Below are 15,027 nucleotides of genomic sequence, written 5' to 3'. Positions count from 1 at the left end.
TCTTCAAATCATCCGGATTCATACACTTTACGCGAAAGCCATCCCCATACGTTCTCTATTATATTCAGATCAGGAGAGTAAGGTAGCCACTCCATTAATGCAAAATTTTGGTCTTTACCACTCTAGCAGTATGGATTGGGGCATTGTCTTGCTGAAAAGTCCAATGTAATGTCTTTAAAATATTGGAAAAGTAGGGAAATGACATTTGGAGTAGCTCTTTGTAACGAATGGCATTCATCTTACCCGAGACAAACTGGATTTCAAATGTGCCGTAATAAGAGATGGCACCCCACACCATTATACCCTCCTCACGACTATGTCGACGGGTCAAATGATGTTCTTTCTTTCTTAAATCATGAAAGTAATAATTAAACCCATCTGGTCCATCCAAATTAAATCTTTTTTCATCAGAAAAAACGGTTCGGTACCATTCGGTTTTCCATGTCATATGATCCCGAGCAAAAAGAGAGCGAGCTTTTTTACGAACGTCAGTAAGTGGTGGTTTTTTTTTGTATTTTTAAAGTATTTTTTCTTTTTTCTCCGTTGTTAGAGCTTTACCACGATCCGTTCTATATTAAAATAATTGAAAAGTTCAAGAGGTATTTAAATGCAACTTTTACCGTGTACAGCTTAAAGCCTTTGAGTCTATTCTAATGATCGCCTAAAAAGCTAATTTTTCGGCATTGGCTAAGCAAAATGGAAATAAATCATAACTGTAAAATTTATACAGTTCACTCTCATTCCTCTATTGTGTCAACTGTACTGCTCTAACAAACACAACAAAACTTTCGTCGAATGCTTAACTCACATATGAGAGAATCAAATTGTATAACCAAAAATGCATTCAGTCTATTCTATTGATCGGCAGTGACATCACTGTAGAGGGCTACTTTTGCAAATATTCATACTTAAATACTAAAATCTCGATTTCCCGATTTTATATTAAGTTTAAAACCAATCCTGGAACTAAATTTCATGATATGTCAAAATTTCAGCTCAATCGGTGGAGAACTTTTGGACTTTGGAAATGAGTTGCAAACCAACAACATTTTTATATGTATAACACTATGCAACACATTTCCGCTGTGAACCAAAAATTCTTTTCTTAAAGATTTGGGGCTTTAAAAATTGTTAGTGAATTTTTTTTAATAGATTTGGTTTTTTTTTATAATTGTTTAAAATTTTATTTAACAAAATTTTTTTTTCTGTCTTTGTGCTTCTTTTTTTACATAACTAAAGTATCTTACGCCTGGTTGTATTGAACTTTGCAGTTCTGAAAAGCTGATAAATGCAGCTGTAAATCCCAAACACTTTGTAGCTTAAACTTACCGTCTTAAAAAAATTAAATTTTTAAATTTAAATTGATAATTTTGCAAAATTTGAGTTTGATAATTCGGGGAAAGTCGAAAAAAAAATCTTGAGCTTACCGTCTAGGCAGCTCTAACCATTCAATAAGGGACCGTAACTGTTATGAGTTTTAAAAAAAAAATTATAATTTAACAATTATTTCCCAATTTAAATTGAAAAATTCAGAAGTAACACTTATTTTTAATTTTTATTAAAAAATGTATGAGTAATAAAATAAATATATTTTTTCCATACAAATAAAAAATAACATTCATTTATACTCTTAATTTTTTCAAAATTAATTTTTATGATTTAATAACATTCAATTGATACATAGCTTGTCTTTCAAAGACGAATATTAAGGATCATACTATTTTCTTTTATATCCATTTTTATACCCGATACTCAAAATGAGTAGAGGGGTATATTAGATTCGTGGTGAAAGTGGATGTGTGTAACGTCCGGAAGGAAGCGTTTCCGACCCCATAAAGTATATATATTCTTGATCAGCATCAATAGTCAAATCGATGGAGCCATGTCTATCTGTCCGTCCGTCTGTCCGTCACTATGAGCGACTAGTGCTCAGAGACTATAAGAGCTAGAGCAACGATAGACTTCTGTAATATGTCACTGTTACAAGTGTATTGCAAAATTTCGCCCGTCCCCACAAAGAACGAAAATCTGTGGCATCCACAGATGTCAGAGACTATTAAGGCTAAAGCAATAAATTTTGGTATCCACACTCCTGTTAGATCCATCTGATACAAGTGTATTTAAAAATTTCGCCCCACCCCTTTCCGCCCCCGCAAAGGACGAAAATCTTTGGCATCCACAGATCTCAGAGACTATTAGAGCTAGAGTAACCAAATTTTGTATCCATACTCCTTTTAGATCTCACTATTGCAAGTGTATTTCAAAATTTCGTTTATTTTGCGTAATGTTCTCGCCCTTCGACCGACCTTGCTTAGTGAGTAAGAGGGGGGATTTGTAAGAAGTAAAAAAAAGCAGCAGCAACTCACAACGTTTTCCCTCGTTTCTTCTACATTCTGTTGCATTCGTAGTATTTATTGGCAAACAATATACCAATATATTCTAAAAATACTACAAAATTCAAAATTACCAAATAATAAGCCAGTTTTTTTAAAATTGATTTCAATGCAAATTTATAATATTTTGCTGAAATTATTTTTAAAAATGTTGACTTTAAAAACTTTGGAAAGGTTGGAAAAAATTGTTTCTTGTGTTTTATATTTCATTTGTATAGTACAATTAATTGGGCGTCGTTTTAGGCATTGCTTATAAAAATCTATGGATAAGCGGCTAATGTGCAGCCGTCCAATTTATTCAGGTCCAAATTAAAGTTGCAGTTATCAGCTTTTAGAATTCGAAAAGTTCATTGCATCTATGTATATGTAAGATACTTAAGCCATGTATACAAAAAAGCACTACATGTAAAAAAAAACTGGCGCAATCTCGGCTAACTGTACATTTTTTAGTTTTTATAAAAGCAAGAAACTCTTGTCTCGTGCGAATGTGAATTTAAAGGAAGCGTCGATCTCTTTTGGGAAATATTGCAAATGCACATCATTCTAAAATTAGAATATTTCCTCTGATTTCGTCAAAAATCACAACAGCCACCTTTGTTTTGTTCCCGTGGACATTTCTTAGTTTTTTGCAACTATCTAGAAAACTAAAAATTTACGAAGTTTTGGGTAAATTTTTTAATTCAAGTATGTATTTTGAATTTATGCACTCTTTCGTAAACTCACCAAAATACCCAAACAAATACAAACATTTTCCTTAGAACAGTCATATTAACAATGGGCGCGCTCAGAAGAACAACGTATCTTTTATGATGTATCAGGTATCATGTTTTTGAGCTTTGGCGAACGAATATGATGCCGACGAAAGCAGGTGGCAAGAGTCAAACAATTTAATGACTGCTTGCACAATATGAATATTTGTAAGATATTATTTAGAGTATTGTTTATTCGTATTATTATCGCGGTGGCCTGGTATGTGTGCTCACAAAAGTTCTTAATGTTACGGCTTATTTCTGCTGATTTTCTGCTGCTGCTTGAGTCGCGTCCGTATGCTGCTGTTCTCTCCTTTTCACTGCTTCGCTCGGTTCCTCTTCTTCTCTGTCCGCTGTTGATCTGCTGCTGTTACTACTGCTGTTGCTGCTGATCAGCTGTTCCTCTGCTGCTGTTATTACTGCTGTTGCTTATCTCCGCTGCCCCCTCAATAGGCCAGCTGGCCCACTCCTTCTTACACTCGGTCATCCTGATTAGTCATCAGTCCCTGATGACCATGCGTCCTCGTTTTCTACAGAGAAGCTCCATAGTTTCATGTTATCATTGCTTGTGGTCGTATTGCTTGGTCCTTCGACGTCTGCTGCCTTCCGAACATTATAGCGTCCACCTCGTTTCACGTTGGTTATTTCGTATGGTCCTAAGAATTCGCTGGCCATCTTTCTTCCGGTTACAAATTGTGTTCTACGTATGGCTACGAGATCTCCGACCTTGTATCCGTATTCGCATTTCCGCTTTTTATCGAATTGTTCCTTGTATCTGCCTGCTGAATATTTTCTTTTGCCTCTTGTCGCATCTTTTGCCTCTCGTCTTCAAAATTATCAACCATCTCTTTTTCTATTAGCTGAAGTATGTCGCTATCCGGTCCACAACGCATTTTTACCCCGATCATCAGCTCAAATGGACAACGCTTTGTAGACACATGAACAGTGCTGTTAATAGCCCTGTGAACTCGCGGTACGAACTTATACCATCTTTCAGGTTCCTCCGACGACAATTTGGAAATGATTCTCAGAATAGATCGGTTTACGCATTCAATTTGTCCGTTTCCTCTTGGTACCCCTGTGGTGCTCCATATGTGTTCGATGTTCTTTTCCTTGACAAACTCCTCAAAGCTTGAAGATGTAAATGCTGCTCCACGATCGCTTACTATGCGTGCCGGATTACCAAATACATCAGACCACTCCCTTAACTTCTTGAGAACTTCGTCTGCTCCTGTTATTTTTGTGGGATACATCCATACGAACTTACTGAAGCTATCAACCATTGCGAAGATGTACTTGTACTGCTTTGAAGTAGCATCCATAGGCCCAAGGTGATCCACGTGTACAGCGGCTGTGATCCTTTGTCAATTTGATGCAGAAATTTCTCTTTTTTGCCAAGCTTTTTGTTGTAGATTATACATTTCATACAGTTTCCTATGATCTGCATTACTTTTCCTTCCAGATGTGGAATCCAATAGCTCTGCTGTACGGTATGCATTGTTTTTTGAGCGGCAAAGTGTCCTGCGTTGTGAGCGTCGGTTATTATTTCTTTTTCTAATGACTTCGGTATTGCCAGCAAGTCCGTGCCTTGCACCACTTTGTATACGAGACCAGCTTTCAACTTAAAGTTGTCATATGGTTTACTTTTCAAAATTTCGGAAACTGCTTTGATCATCGTATCCTCCTGCTGGGCTTTCTTAATTCCTGCTGTGACTTCCGAAGATACCATCATGACATCAATTGGTTACCTACTCAGGCAATACACATGCTTCAGCCGTTCTCCTGGTCTGTGTTCCACTTCAAAGTCGTAGTCCTGCAAGTACAGGACCCATTGGGCTACCTCCCGCGGAACGTCCTTCTTGCTTAACGTTTGCTTGAAAGCAGCGCAATCCGTTACGAGCTTAAAGTTGGTTCCAAGTATGTACTGACAAAATTCTTTGCACGCTAGGAAAATTGCTTTGGCTTCCTGTATATAGCTATGCTGTCGTGCTTCAGACTCCGAGGTTTTCTTACTCCAGAATAAGATCGGATGCAATTGTCCTTCGTGCCATTGTAACAACGCCGCTGCAAACCCGTCCTTTGACGCATCAGTGTGTATCTCGGTTTTTGCATTCCTGCGATAAAGTTTCAAGACTGGCTCTTTCACCAATGCTTCCTTTAACGTAGCGAACGCCTGCTGCTCCTCCAGACTCATTTTAAATGGGACATCTTTTCGCAGCAGATTGGTCAGTGGTTTGGCGATTAGCGAATAGTTTCTTATGAATTTACGGAAAAACCCAGTTAATCCTAAAAACGACTGCACAGCTTTTATGTTTTTCGGCATCGGGAACTTGCTGACGGCTTTGGTTTTCTCCAATCCAGGCTTGATTTCACCTCCTCCAACTTGATGACCCAAAAATGTAATGGTCGACTGCAGAAATCGGCACTTCTTCCACTTCATCTTGAGCCCGTATTCAGCTGCAGCATCAAAAACCTTCTTCAGCTTTCCCAGGCATTCGTCGGCGGTTTCAGCGTGTATAACGATATCGTCCATGTACAGGTCAAGAATGTTTTCATTTATAAGGTTTTGAAATACAAAACTTATAAAACGGATGAAAACTGCTGGCGAATTGCAAAAACCGAAAGGCGCACGGTTGAACTCAAAGAGGCCTTCCTTCGTTATGAACGCCGTATATTTTTTGCTGCTTTCTTCCACAGGAACGTAGAAAAACCCATTTTCTAAGTCCATGATGGTGAACACCTTAGCATTTTCCAGTTTTTCCAGCACCTCTTCAACGATTGGAACGGGAAAGCAATCTTTCAAGGCCATCTTGTTCAACTGATGATAGTCCACGCAGACCCGGCTGCTCCCATCCTTTTTCTTGACAATTACAGTCCGACTGGCGAAATTTGATGATGAGCGTCGTATTATCCCAGCGTTGGCCCATTCATCGATCTGCTGCTTGACAACGTCGGCTTCGCTGATGGCTACTCGACTTGGCGAATGTCGAAACGGCGCTATTTTCTCGTCCGGTACGATCTTCAACATGATCGGGCACACTGCAGTCTGCTTCTTTTCAGTAAAGTCCTGAATCATTGATTGGACGGCATCTCTGAACTGCGATGGAATGTTTATGTCAGTATTTGCTTCGACCACGTTGTAAATACTTATCTGTTTGGTGTCCTCAGTTTCCTCCCCGGCAGGGGAGAAAACTTATATCCTCCTGGCGTTGATGTCATTGTGAACTTGGATATAAAGTCGTGTCCAAGCAACAATTCGCATCCGACGGCATGATCGGCCACCACAAGGAATTTGTGTGCCAGTCGCATTCCGTCGATCTCCACTTCTGCCGTAAACTGCCCAGCGGAGCGTGTGATGTTGTTTCCAAGTCCCCTCAAAGTTGACGAACTGGCTTGCAGATGGATACCACTCATTTTGCCGAACACTGACACCTTTAATAGGGAAACTTCGCACCGGTGTCTATGAGCCCCTTGACTTGCACGTCGTTAATTTTAAGAGACTTCATGCGTTTTTCCTCGTATGCAACGTTTACGGCAGCAGCACTCGGGCAATCCTTAGACATGTGTCCAGTCTGATTGCAGCGGAAACACTTTAATGCAGCTCGGCAATCCTTGCGTAGATGCTCCTGGGATCCACAATTGTAGCAGTGTTGCTTCCTTTCATATTTGGTGAAATTGGACTTCTTTCCGAACGGCTGTGAGTCTTTTTGTTTCGGGGCCAAGCCCCCATCAACCGCGAGCGTTCTTTCGTAGATTTCGTACTTCTCTCGCAGCTTCTTGTATGAGCTGCATCCATACAAGGTGTACTTATAATCCATTTTTAAATTCAGTCCGTCGACGATGTATCGAATCACCGACTCCGTGTCTGTTGTCCCACGTGCAGCAATGCGTTTCATCTGTAGTATATATTCGTGAAAACTTTCGCCGGCAATCTTCACTCGCATAGACAGTTGATTGTGAATTTGCGCACTGCATAAACGCTCACACTCGAACTCCTGTAAAAGTTGGTGACGCAATTGGCCGTACTCATACACTGCTGTGGACTCGAGAAAAAGAGCGGCTGTACCTGTCATTTTTGCTCGGGCTTGCACGTATTTTTGTTTGTCATTTAGTCCGTATGCTTCAGCGTTTAGCTCGAAGTTAATAAACCACTGCTGTCCCGACAAATTTTCTCCGTTGAATTCTGGAATAATTTTGGCAAAATTTTCCACTACCAGCTTTGCATCATTTTTCTTGTCTATTTCATCAGCATTTATTTTCATCGAGAGCAGTTGAACCAGCTGTTGGAGCGTCTGTGTGTTTTCTTCTAGGAGTGTTGACCTCATCGCTTCCTCGTTCGCGTTTTGCTGCATATTCCCGGCTGGTGGTCCACTTGTATTTTCCATTATAATTCTACTGCGCAATACTCTTGTGGCCTTCCGGCTTGAAACAACCCTTTTTTCTCGGTTCTTCTTTTCACCCACTCGCTGTCTCGCTTCCTCTGCTTGCGGCTTCTGAGAGTCTAATGCGCAGTTTTTTTGCACCGAATTTTTGCTTTTCCGTCTCGCTTCGTCTGCTGCCGGCTTCTGAGACATGAGACACACAATTTTTGATTTTTTCCACTTTACACAGGCAGTACGCGACTGGTTGAGCCCCCAAATGTAAGATATTATTTAGAGTATTGTTTATTCGTATTATTATCGCGGTGGCCTGGTATGTGTGCTTACAAAAGTTCTTAATGTTACGGCTTATTTCTGCTGATTTTCTGCTGCTGCTTGAGTCGCGTCCGTATGCTGCTGTTCTCTCCTTTTCACTGCTTCGCCCGGTTCCTCTTCTTCTCTGTCCGCTGTTGATCTGCTGCTGTTACTACTGCTGTTGCTGCTGATCAGCTGTTCCTCTGCTGCTGTTATTACTGCTGTTGCTTATCTCCGCTGCCCCCTCAATAGGCCAGCTGGCCCACTCCTTCTTACATATATACTTTAGGACTTAAGGAGCAGTCCAAATGTATGTAACGTAGGAATCTGTTTTTGGTTTTTTTTTATACCCGATACTCAAAATGAGTATTGGGGTATATTAGATTTGTGGTAAAAGTGGATGTGTGTAACGTCCGGAAGGAATCGTTTCCGACCCCATAAAGTATATATATTCTTGATCAGCATCAATAGCCGAGTCGATTGAGCCCTGTCTGTCTGTCCGTCTGTCCGTCCGTCCGTCTGTCCGTCCCCTTCAGCGCCTAGTGCTCAAAGACTTTAAAAGCTTGAGCAACGACGTTTTATATCCAGACTTCTGTGATATGTCACTGCTACAAAAATATTTCAAAACTTCGCCCCGCCCACTTCCGCCCCCACAAAGGACGAAAATCTGTGGCATCCACAATTTTAAAGATATGAGAAAACCAAAAACGTAGAATTGTAGAGAATGACCATATCTTTAAGACTGCGGAATCTGAATTGGATCGTATTATTATTATAGCCAGCATCAAGAAAACAATTTCATTTTTTCTCGCCCTGTCTCTCTCTAACACACACGTAGCATAGGCGGCTTTGCTTAGAGTAAAACATTAGCGCCTAGATCTCAGAGACTACAAAAGCTAGAGCAACCAAATTTGGTATCCACACTCCAAATATATCGGACCGAGACGAGTTTGTTTCAAAATTTCGCCACACCCCCTTCCGCCCCCGCAAAGGACGAAAATCTGGGGATATTCAAAAATCTCAGAGACTATTAAGGCTAGAGTAACCAAATTTGGTATCCGCACTTCTGTTAGATCTTACTATAAAACGTGTATCTCAAAGTTTCGCCCCACCCCCTTCCGCCCACACAAAGGACGAAAATCTGTTGCATCCACAATATTGCACATTCGAGAAAACTAAAAACGCAGAATCATAGATAATGACCATATCTATCAGATTGCTGAATCTGGATCAGATCAGATCATTTTTATAGCCAATAGGAACAAATCAATTTGCAGTGGCTACGCAGCGCCCGACGTCACGCTCAGACTGATTTTCTGTCTCTCTCGCACGCACTCTTTGTCGTGTCGTTTAATATTAGCGGCGTCTGCCGGAGGAGAGCCATACTGACTTAGTATCGGGTATAACCGTAGAGTTGCGGTGTCCGCAGCAACTCACAACGTTCCCCCTCGTTTTATTTTGTATACTTATTGTCATCAATACTCAGTGAAAACTATGACGTTTTATAGCCAGTTTTAAAGCAAAAACCTATTTTTGACATAATGTAGCTCGCTTTTAGATACGTTCTACAGCCAACGCTATTACCAGCCTGCTTTTGGAGTATCTGGCAACAGGTGAAAAAGTCTTGGTAAAGTTGACTCCGTAACGTTGAGCAACAAGTCGGGAATTGGTCGAAATTGCCATCTTTGTCACGCTTTAGTGCGTACCCCCTCAGTACCCGTCAATGCCCCTTTTGCATTAGGAGGGACACGAATGTCTTCAGCCGATATGCCTTCCAGGCTGACCAGTAAAAACCTTTCTAGGTGTGACACCTTCGTGCTCAATCTGAATTTGGCTGCGCGAAGACTGACTGTTTGTCATCTTCAACTCGATCTGAGCATTCTGGCTACTCTGTGTGTTTTATTCCGTTAAAATTAACTATAGATTAATTTCCACTGGTCATCTCCAGAGCCTGTTCATGCGGAATAAAATGTTCCATATGCCGGAATTCTACAAGTTTGGGCTGCGCAGATTCAGCAGCACTCGCCGAAGCCTTGCGATTTCTATACAGGCTATTCTCGATGAAAATTACATCTTGTGCCCCAATTGCTTTCTATTCTTCAGGATTAAACAGCCTATATGCATTTGCTGTTTCAGAGTAACCAACCTAATAATGTTCTTCTCCTTTTGGGAAAAAAATTCGTATGTTGCGTTTTATTTACAACAATGACCCTTGCACCAAAGATCTGCAGATGACCGACACACGGCTCATGTCATGCCAGCTAACGTTGAAGATTCTGCAATGTTCTTAACCGTTTCGTTTTCAAAAGTACCAATTTCTTGGCCGATTAGTTAATTAATTAATTAATTATTAACTAATTAATTTCTGCAAATGATTTAAATTGTTTCAACTTGACAAAGATTACGTCTCTTGTCTTCAAAATCTTAACAAACACAAAGCGCGATTTATCACGATGAATGTTACTAATTAGCACGCTCTGCTTACGGAGTATTTATCCGAGAACAATTTTTGCACGGCATGCACTAGAAAAACGATTTCTCTCTCTCTATTGCGGTTTCGTTATTACTTTTGAGTTTGTTTTCGCAATTGTTGATGCCTTGCGTCCGCGACGGCCACAAGACCAGCACAGTCCGTTTTCGCTAATCACCTTTTCTTTGGACCACGACCAATTTTTGGCGTACGACCCTAACGCTCGTTGTTCACTTGTCTCTTGCCAAATCTTGATTCGACTTCCGCCTGTCTCTTTTTTCATGGAGATTTACTTTTAAAGAGTTCCAATTTCGCAGAGAATCCCGTGTCTCCATTGCTACCACGAAATTTTCGTTAGCCTCGGGCAGTCAAAATTTCTTCAGGAATTTCTTCTTCTTTCAGTTTTTCGACGATCGGTTTAATACATAGCATAGTACTTGCAAGAGCCTTATCGTCGTAAATCAAACTGTGCCTAATGCGCATCATCGTCGTTTTAATATTTCACTTTTTGACCGCACATTACTGAGCACAACTCAGAATGTATTATAACGCTATAATTCTTGTTGTCGAGCTTATCGTTGAATGGAATGTTGAACCGATTTTCATAATCAAAGAGATTAGGCAGAAATTAGAAAAATACAGAACACACAATGCGTTGTCAAAGTTTATTCAAAAGCTTTTGGTGTTTTATTCAGCTTGACCCAAAAAGCTGCATTTGTTCGATTTTTAGGAATGCAAAATTTCTTAATATATTCTGTAGCATTCTCAAGTGATGATCATCTCTAAAAAATAAACCTTATGCAAATATTCGGTTTTATAAACATTTTAAAATCGTTAACGGATTTATGTTGTGTTAAGTATGTTTGTTTCAGTCAGAGCTTTAAATATATTTTAAAATAAACCTTAAGAAAACACTCAATGTTATAGATATTTTCAAAATCCGTTAGACAGAAAAAAAATTTGTTTCAGTCGGAGCTTTAAATCTATTTAAAAAAAGTTGAAACGAAGTCGAAAACGACTACGTATGTATGTGCAATGTTTCATCGACTAATTTTAAATTTAATGTGTCACAGATAGCTAGCCAAAAGTCATATTACTGTGCAAGATATAAATGAAATTATTATCAAAGTTATTAATTACTATTAAAATTTGTTATTTTTCAATCTATCTATTTTTTAAGGAACAATACATGGAGGTTGTAAATCCGTTTATATTAAAAAATAAGGAGCGTATGATAGTATTCTTGGATCAGCTTTCTTTGTGTTCTGAATCGAATACACCGTTGGGAATGTTTGTCGAACAAAGTATAAATCATAATGCACAAGACACCGGTAAACTTTATTGAAATCTCCTTATAAATCTCTAACCAACACCAGTATTCATTATAATTAAATATACTATCGATTTATATAATCACACTTGCAGGACGAGAGCTAGCTACATTGCATCACATCTGTGTATCGTATTTGCCAGAACTTCAGGAGCTATCGAATATACTCTCAATCAAGAAGCTCGTCACAGTCACGGATATGTTGACCAAGCATAAGCTGAAATATCGCGAGATGATCAGCTAAACCTCGAGTGAATCAGAGCGAAACTAGCACTACCGTGGCAACTGCCGTTGCAATACAGCTCTCAGTTCTAAGTACATATTAGTGTTCAACTTATTATATAAACTGTAATTTTAAAAATGTTTTCAGCACAGTCTAAATATAAAATTTTTATTTTTATAGATCTTGAAATATGTGCACGTGCTAAATTATGCAGTGGATTTAATACAAAAAGTTATCTACATTCTTTCTATATACATATAAGCCGTATATTGAATATAACCATATATGTAAGTTAATACATAAATATAACATTAATATTAAACAGCTGGCACAAAATAATAGGTCAAAATATAAGTGAATATTCATAAAAAACATGGCAAGTAGCCAAGATTTACTCAAAATATGAACAAAGAATGAAATTATAAGAAAATCAATACGATGTACAATTTTTTTGTAAATGAATAAGCGTGGGAATTTTTGAAGGAATAGTATCATTCAGGTTGCAGCGAAATAAAACATGCTCCAATTCCATAGCTACAACGCACAGTGTGGTTTGGATAATTTACGCATCCGCTTCTGATAAAGAACTTCAAAAATGTTAAGTTCATGGAGATATGAGCCTTTAAAGGCTCTTTCAGGAGGAATCAAAAGTTAATTATGTAAGTATGCTTCTGTTTTTGGTCTCTTTTATTATCAGTATTCATTTTGATCAATATTCAATATCAAACTATGCTGGTTCATCGACTGTTGCAAAGAAAACCATATTATCCAAACAATCTACTTTTTGGGTTATTTTTCCAACTTTTACTTGACCAACAGAAAAATGTTCTTTAAATATATTCTTGGATATTGATATGCAATGACTGCATCTTTCAAGTGGAGATGCAATTACTGCACCATCAAGTGGACCGTGTGACACCAGTAGAAGGCTGTTACGCGCGGATCCCAGGCAAAACGCAGCCCTCCGCAACCGAACGCGAACATACAGGAGAGATAGCTGTTAGACTAATATGCGAGGAAAATTTCTTGGACGTTGACATGCAATGACTTCATCTTTCAATTGACGATGCAATAACTGCACTATAAAGTGGCCCGTGTGACACCAGCAGACGCCTGTTATATAGGGGTCGTCAAATTCCTTTGACCATCTCTTTATAAACCCAAGCACGCCCATGGCCTTATTTACCATGGAAGAAATGTGTGTCAGAAAACTTAAGCTTGCCGTCTAATATAACACCAAGATCATCTACCAGGGTAATCTCAAGAGAACCACCACATAAGGTATACGGAGCCAACAAGGGGCTATAACGATGAAATGTCATAATTTTGCATTTCGAGGCATTAAGATGTAACAAGTTAGCACAAAACCATGTCTGAAAGTTATTGAGATCGGATTGCAAGCAAGAAATAAAATGAAATGTCCTTATACTGGACACAGAGTTTAACATCATCCGCATACATAAGTATTTGAGAGTATGTTAATACCGAAGGAAAGTCATTAATAAAGAGTGTGAAGGGTCCTAGATGGCTGCCCTGTGCTACTCCCGAAGAAACCTTGACTGGTGAAGAGAGGAAGTTTTTGAAGAGAACCCTAAAAGGTCAAGTTTATGCGCTAAAAGGGAATGTTTTACAGAGTCGAATGCTTTACTAAAGTCGGTGTAAATAACATCTCTCTGAAAGTTACCTTGAAAGCTTTTAATGATGAAAGAGGTAAGCTCTAACAAGTTCGTGGTGGTTGATCGCCGCCTTATAAATCCATGCTGATTGGGAGATATAAGTGACTTGCAGAGATGTTGCAAGTGCGGAGTTAAAACCTTCTCAAACATTTTAGGAATAGCGGATAACTTTGCCATACCTCTATAATTTTTTGCGTCAGACTTGCTTCCGTTTTTATGGAGAGGAATTATAAACGATTCCTTCCAGATGGGGGGGGAAGCAAGAAGAATCGATGGACAGGGTCAATAGTTGAAGCAAGGGTCCACACAGAGCCTCGGCGCAGTACCTGAGTACACAGCCTGGAACCCCGTCTGGACCCGGTGAAAACACTGGCTTAACTAGTCGAAGATCATGAAGTAGAGAGTATTCATTTAACAAGGGACTGAAAATGCCGTTCGACCTCGGTTAACCGTATGGGTACGGATGACCAGAGTAGCTTTCCTCAGAATAGGTGGTTTGGAAAAATTGGACAAAAAGATCGCCCTTTGCCTGATCATTATTAGCCGACGTATTACAAAATGATAGCAAGGAAGGGTGTGCGGACGTTCTACGCTTACTGTTTACGAAGCAGTAAAACTGTTTAGGGTCCTGAGAAAAACGTATCCTGCATCGAGCATTGAACTATTATATGACCGAGCTATTACATAGTGAGAGTGAAAAGTAGGAGAACCAACTTTTTGGAATTTTGTATAACGTCTTGATTTTAAGATTCTTAGGCTGGATAATTCTTTGGTAAACCAAGGGAGTTTTCCAGATCTAATCGGACAAGAAAGCAGGACACAAAATGTGCCAAGAGCATTAATGTTTTTCCCTTTTATGACATCAGTGCACAAATATAAAGCGGAACAATGAAAATCCCTAATGAGGTTATTAAGCTTCGCAAGCTCGGCTTTACGAAAGCAGCGGACACGTTCAGGTAGCCTACTCGACCGATCCAATACAATTGGTCCTATATCTAGCGACACTTCGAAAGTAGGATGGTAGGCGTCTTCAGGTATAGTGAGCGGAAAGGCTCGGGCTAACAACACTAAGGTCGTATCCGGTACAAAGCACAGATCAAGCAATCGACCGAAGGAATTTTTCACATGGTTGACTTGAGACAGGGACAGGTCAAGCAAGCCGTCAACAAAGTCATGTCGTGACATGGGCACTATTTGGCAAATTGAAGTCACCAAGAACTATCATACGATCTTTATCTGATAGCGAGGAAGAAACAGCAGATAAAGCGGACAAATGCTGCTCATAAATATAGATATCCGAAGAAGGTGGAATATACGAGCAAGTAATGAATATAGTGAAAGCGGGAAGAATCAGTTTTACACACAGGAATACCATTCTGGTTGAACCTGGACGTGAAGTTAGAGTCCACTGCATTCAGAGCCCCTCCTGCACGTCTAGACGAACGGTCCTTGCTAAAAGTTGTGTACCGACCTGCCAAAACCTCGGAACTAAGAATGTACGGCTTTAACCAGG

The 15,027-nt window shown here is 39.5% G+C and overlaps 1 protein-coding gene across 6 annotated transcripts in view; it reads left to right on the top strand.

The window, feature by feature from the left end:
- The window catches only part of LOC117186414 (ras GTPase-activating protein 1), a 142,639-nt gene extending 130,367 nt beyond the window's left edge, over positions 1-12,272 (top strand). For 4 of the 6 annotated variants that reach the window (XM_033387181.1, XM_033387180.1, XM_033387182.1 and 1 more), the window contains 2 exons: positions 11,466-11,616; positions 11,711-12,272. In XM_033387181.1, coding sequence (XP_033243072.1) covers positions 11,466-11,616; positions 11,711-11,859 — 300 coding nt within the window. In that variant the 3' untranslated portion in view covers positions 11,860-12,272. The remainder of the gene's footprint in view (positions 1-11,465; positions 11,617-11,710) is intronic. The other 2 variants (XR_004471499.1, XR_004471498.1) reach the window with 2 other exon arrangements.
- The last annotated feature ends 2,755 nt before the right edge of the window (positions 12,273-15,027 follow it).

This window comes from Drosophila miranda, chromosome XR, assembly GCF_003369915.1.
Source record: "Drosophila miranda strain MSH22 chromosome XR, D.miranda_PacBio2.1, whole genome shotgun sequence".
NCBI lineage: Eukaryota > Metazoa > Arthropoda > Insecta > Diptera > Drosophilidae > Drosophila > Drosophila miranda.
Note: the sequence above shows the minus strand (reverse complement) of the source record. Positions and strands in the feature narration are given on the sequence as shown.